Source organism: Arachis ipaensis, chromosome B05, assembly GCF_000816755.2.
Source record: "Arachis ipaensis cultivar K30076 chromosome B05, Araip1.1, whole genome shotgun sequence".
Classification (NCBI taxonomy): domain Eukaryota; kingdom Viridiplantae; phylum Streptophyta; class Magnoliopsida; order Fabales; family Fabaceae; genus Arachis; species Arachis ipaensis.
In genome coordinates, this window is record NC_029789.2 from 145,811,600 (window position 1) to 145,816,796 (window position 5,197).

The following is a 5,197-nucleotide window of genomic DNA, read 5'->3' on the forward strand; positions in this document are numbered from 1 at the left end:
AAACATATAAATAAAGGACATAAAAATAAATATTTTTATTTATCATAAAATTAAAAAAAATTACTTACCCATTGAAAATGATTCAAATATTTAATAATGTGTTTTTCAGGTAAAGTAAAATTACGAATCATTTTTCCTTTTTCACTAAATGAAGTTCCAAACCTTCACTTATTCTTCCTCCTCACAAACTTACTCCCTTTCATCCTTAACCCCAACCCCTTTCACTCTCAAAACTCTCATGGCCTGCGTTTTAGTTTTAAAGACCGGCTCCGCTACTCTCTTTTACACGTGTCACACATGCAGACAAAAAAGTTGCCAAAGGCAGGTTGCGTTTTGCCTGTGCACTTTGCCAAACACATATTGCGTTTTAAAACTTCGAAGTATTGGCATGCAGGAGATAGAAATACATTTCGAATTTTCGTTCTCATTCCATACCAAACACAAGCTGCGTTTTACAGTGTATACAGTTTTTTTTATTTCAGCTCAGTCCAATGTATCCTGCTTTTTGTAAATTGTTAACTTTAGCCGTTCCACATTTATGAATTACACACTATGATACAATATACTTGTACTTCACCTTTTTAACTTTCATAAATAAATTAATTTCTGGAATGAAGCACATCTTCTAAAGGAAGAAATTTAATGAGAAATTCAGATTCAAAATGGAGTCAAATTGTTGACTGTGCAGGACAACTTGCTTCATAATATGAATATAAAAACAGCAAGTTGTGTATTCCCCCTGTATTATTCTTGCTCTCCACGCCTTTACTGATATAAATTAAAAAGGCTTGAAACTCCATACTCTCAAAGCATCCATAACTCCAACAAAGAAAAAGAAGAGAAAACAGCCATGTCCGATCACAGCGAAGAGCACATGAAAATCATTCGAAAACCAGACGGAACCCTCACTCTGTTGCGCAAACCAGAGTCACGCTCACTACCCCAATCTGACCCCACCCTCTCCATTACCGTTCTCTCCAAAGACCTCACCATCAACCCTCACAACGACACCTGGCTCCGCTTGTTCCTACCCAAACAAGGAACAAACGATAACAAGAAGCTACCACTTATTGTTTTCTTTCATGCTAGTGGCTTTGTCACATCAAGTGCAGCTTCCACCATGTTCCATGATTTCTGTGTAAACATTGCGGATGGCGCCGCCGCCGTTGTCGCCTCCGTCGAGTACCGCCTTGCGCCGGAGCACCGATTACCGGCTGCATATGACGATGCTGTCGAAACTTTTCATTGGATTAAATCCAGCCAGGACGAATGGTTGACCAAACACGTTGATTACTCGAGGTGTTATTTGATGGGAAACAGTGCTGGGGCAACGATAGCGTACTACGCGGGTCTACGTGTAGCTTCAGGAGAGGTAGGTGATCTTGAGCCGTTGAAAATCCGAGGGATGATATTACGTCAGCCGTACATTGGTGGGACCCAGAGGACCGAGTCAGAATTGAGGCTCGAGAATGATGCGGTTCTTCCTCTGTCGGTTAATGATTTGATGTGGGAGCTGGCGCTGCCCGTTGGGGCTGACCGTGATAATGAGTATTGCAATCTGACGGCTGTGGATGGTTGGAGGGTTGAGAAGGTGAGGGATCAGGGGTGGAGAGTGATGGTTAGTGGGTGCGGTGGGGACCCACTTGTTGACCGTGATAGGGAGCTTGTGAAGTTGTTGGAGGAAAAGGGTGTTTGTGTGGTGAGTGATTTTGAGGAAGAGGGGTGCCATGGCATAGAGTTGACGGACCCCAACAAAGCAAAAACACTCATTCGCTTGGTCAAACATTTCATGTCCTCATAAGAGAGTTTTTAAGGGCTAATAAATAATGCGTGTTGTATTTTCTTTTCCAAAAAAAAAAAATGACATATTTCTACTGTTTTTAAATAATAATGTTGTATGGATAGAAATTTTCTCATTATTTTTTAATTATTAGTTAAAAAGATTAGTTTCTCAACAAAGTTAAATATTGATGTAGTACAAAATAAAATTGGGAAGATGTATAGAATAAGACGTAATGATCCAAAAGAATACACTTATGTAAATACAGCTACTCATAAGTCTCAACAACTTATATGTAGGGGTGTACGTGGCCCGGAAAATTCGGCCTGATTTTGAATATTTTAGAAGTTAATTTAGTGTGATTTTATCGGGTTTAGAATCGGATAATGGTCTCAAAAATAGACTCAATCATTATTTTGGATTGGATCTGTGCCATAGCTTAGGTCATCCAAATTTGGTCCGGTGGTCCGGTCATCATACACAATTAATATTTTGTGTTATTAGTGATGGATGATGGCTATTCTTATGTGAAATTTAAATATTGTAAATCTTAATATTTTGTATTATTAGTCATTATAAGATTATAAGTTAATGTTTTATGTTTAAAATGCATAAGACTTTAGACTAATGCATAATATTATGTTATTTGTATTGATTTAAATATTTGGTGTTATTAAACAATATTAGTATTGATTATAGTTATGCTTTAATTTTAGAGAATGGTTGGTTCTTGTTATATTTTTTTAAGTGAATTTTACTATGTGAATTGTGAAATAATGGTTGGAAATTAGGTGATTTTTACATGCTAAAGACCCAGTTTTTATCCGACCCAAAAGTACGTAAGTTTCATCAGGTCTAGGATCGAGTTAGAGTCTAAAAATTAGACCCAATCTATATTTCGAATCGAGTCTAAGTTAAACCAAATTCGATGTGACCCGACCATGTAGACCTCTACTTATACGGTACGCATCGTCATTGAAAGTAATCCAATTTTCAAATTGGTCTTTGAATGTTACCGTTGTCTGTTGGTAGAATAGAACCGCTATGAATATGGAGTATGATACATGTTCTATCCACCATTTAGTTTTTGGGTTAGAGTTTCAGTTTTGTTAATTTTCGGCCTTATTCGAATAAAACAAAGCCCGAAGAAAACGAGGTCTACTAAGCTTCTCTATTTATTAATTAAAGACAAAAATAAAAGTTGGGCCTATCCGGCCCATACTATGTCCAAAAAGAAGGCAACAAATACTTCTCTACTTGGTGATCCAAAAAAACAAAGGCTTCTCCACATGGTGGGTTGATATATAATTATTGTATTTCCCTTAAATAAGTACAGGGGATTAATTAATTAGCCAATGACAGTCTTGAATAAAAGTATAAAACTCAATTTTGCTCTGTCGGTTAAAACTTAAAAACATACCATAAAAATTACCACTTGCACCTCTTCCTCATGGAATAAAACTTTGATAGGATTAGACATTAGTAGTTAATTTTTTACTAACAAATACACAGAGTTTACATAGTAACAATTCTTATATATATAACTTATTGTAATTCAAATATAGTATTTAATTCAATTCCAAAGGAAAAAATTCATTAGAATATATATAATTACAAAATAGACATATTTAAGAAATTGTCTAACGAGTGTAAGATAATTTAAACTATTCCCATGAAGTCCAAACTTTTCGGTCGTACTCATGCATTGCATCATAAGAGCTAGGCGTGAAGGTCAAAGGTCACGACTCATGAGTCATGACACACAGAGAAACAAAATGGAACGTGTATATATAATTATATATGACCGGAATAAAGCATGCTTTCTTTAATTACTATAATATTACATCGTTCATTTGCATTTATCTGTTCCATTTATCCTCAAAAGCTTTTCCAATTTCTATCGTTATCAACTGCATAACAACTAATAATTAAAAACTCCCTATGATTGTTCATGGCGGCTAAGTTCATCCTTTCAAAATGGATGAGCTACTTTAATTTGGCTTCATCATTCTAAGTTTTGTTGTCGTTTCCTTTTCCTTTTTTTTTTTGCATGATTAGACTGTATGCATTTTCTAATAAAATTCGTTTCTATTTTTGCTTTTCTTCTTGAAAATAAAAAATCGTTTAGCTAATAAAAAAAAATAATAATAATAATAAAAAGAACACTCCAGATGTGGTGGGTGTATGTGTGTTTCACAAGTTTTTAAACATGGCACTATCCCGCTGATGATGTTAAATTGTTCATATTAATAATACATAGCTAAACCATGTGTGTTCTTTGTTCAATTATATTAAACAAGTTATACTAGGAGTGAGCATGGGTCGGGTTTGGTTCAGGTATATGATAAATTTAAAATCGAACTGATCAAAATATAATTGGTTCGATTTGGTTTGAATTTGTATTTTTTTTTGTACATGTATCCAAATCAAACCAAACCGATTAAGAACGGATTAGTTCGGTTCGGGTAATTGGGTACCCGATGACTTTGAAATTTATAAAAAAACTAATTTTTTATCTTAAAAATTCAACAAGTACAATAAACATGTAACATCAATAGAAATAATCCAAACATATTAAACACCAAATACATTAAAAACTAAACTCATTAAAATTCAAACATATTAATAATGAATAATCATTGTCTAATAGAAAAGTCATATATATTTTTTATTTTTTTATTTAATTAATATATGATCGGATTCGCGGATTAGTTCGGGTTCCGCACCCCCAATGCAAAACTGATACCCGAACCAATCACTAACAAAAGTCATTGATTTAGTTCGGATTGGATCCGATTATTCGTTGATTTCAGAACCAATTTAATTGGTTCGGTTCGAATTTGAACGGGTAATCGAATACCCGCTACCCATGCTCACCCTAAGTTATACATTTAAAATCCTTTTTATTTGAAATAATTTTATCATCATCAATAACTTAGCGTCATTATCGGTCGTTTATTCAATCACATGTATCATCAACACACTAAGACTAAATTCACTGTATGCACACTTATATAAATAGAAAACATGCATGTATATAGTTTCTTTGACCAAGGTGATTGAAATATATCCTAATTTAAAAATCAGGTAGACATTGAATTGAACCTGGGATTCAACACTACTAATACTCTTGAAGTTTGGAAAGAACAAGTATCGAAAAAAAATGCGAGGTTTTCGCGATGGCAATGCATAATTTTGTTTATCTTCAGCTTTCTCAATATCAACATGCAGGGCATAAAAACCACATACATATAGAGACACTTGAATAGTAGTAATTCTTTAAATAATTAAGGAATATTGGTTAGTTGTTCAAGTTATAACTTCCCATTGAATCCTCTCTACTTAATCATTTGATGCTCATTTTTTTAATATGGAGGAAATTAAAAGTTATGATAGCATGCATGATGCATGTCACTA

At 34.1% G+C, this 5,197-nt stretch overlaps 1 protein-coding gene across 1 annotated transcript; it reads left to right on the forward strand.

Annotated features, from left to right (window-relative positions):
- Positions 741 to 1,955, forward strand: LOC107644752 (carboxylesterase 1). Its single transcript, XM_016348677.2, has one exon. It carries the CDS (start codon positions 851 to 853, stop codon positions 1,799 to 1,801), a length of 951 nt encoding a protein of 316 aa, XP_016204163.1. The 5' UTR covers positions 741 to 850; the 3' UTR covers positions 1,802 to 1,955.

Excerpts from the sequence above, each read along its gene's own strand:
- LOC107644752 (XM_016348677.2), top strand. The coding sequence starts at position 851 with ATGTCCGATCACAGCGAAGAGCACATGAAAATCATTCGAAAACCAGAC.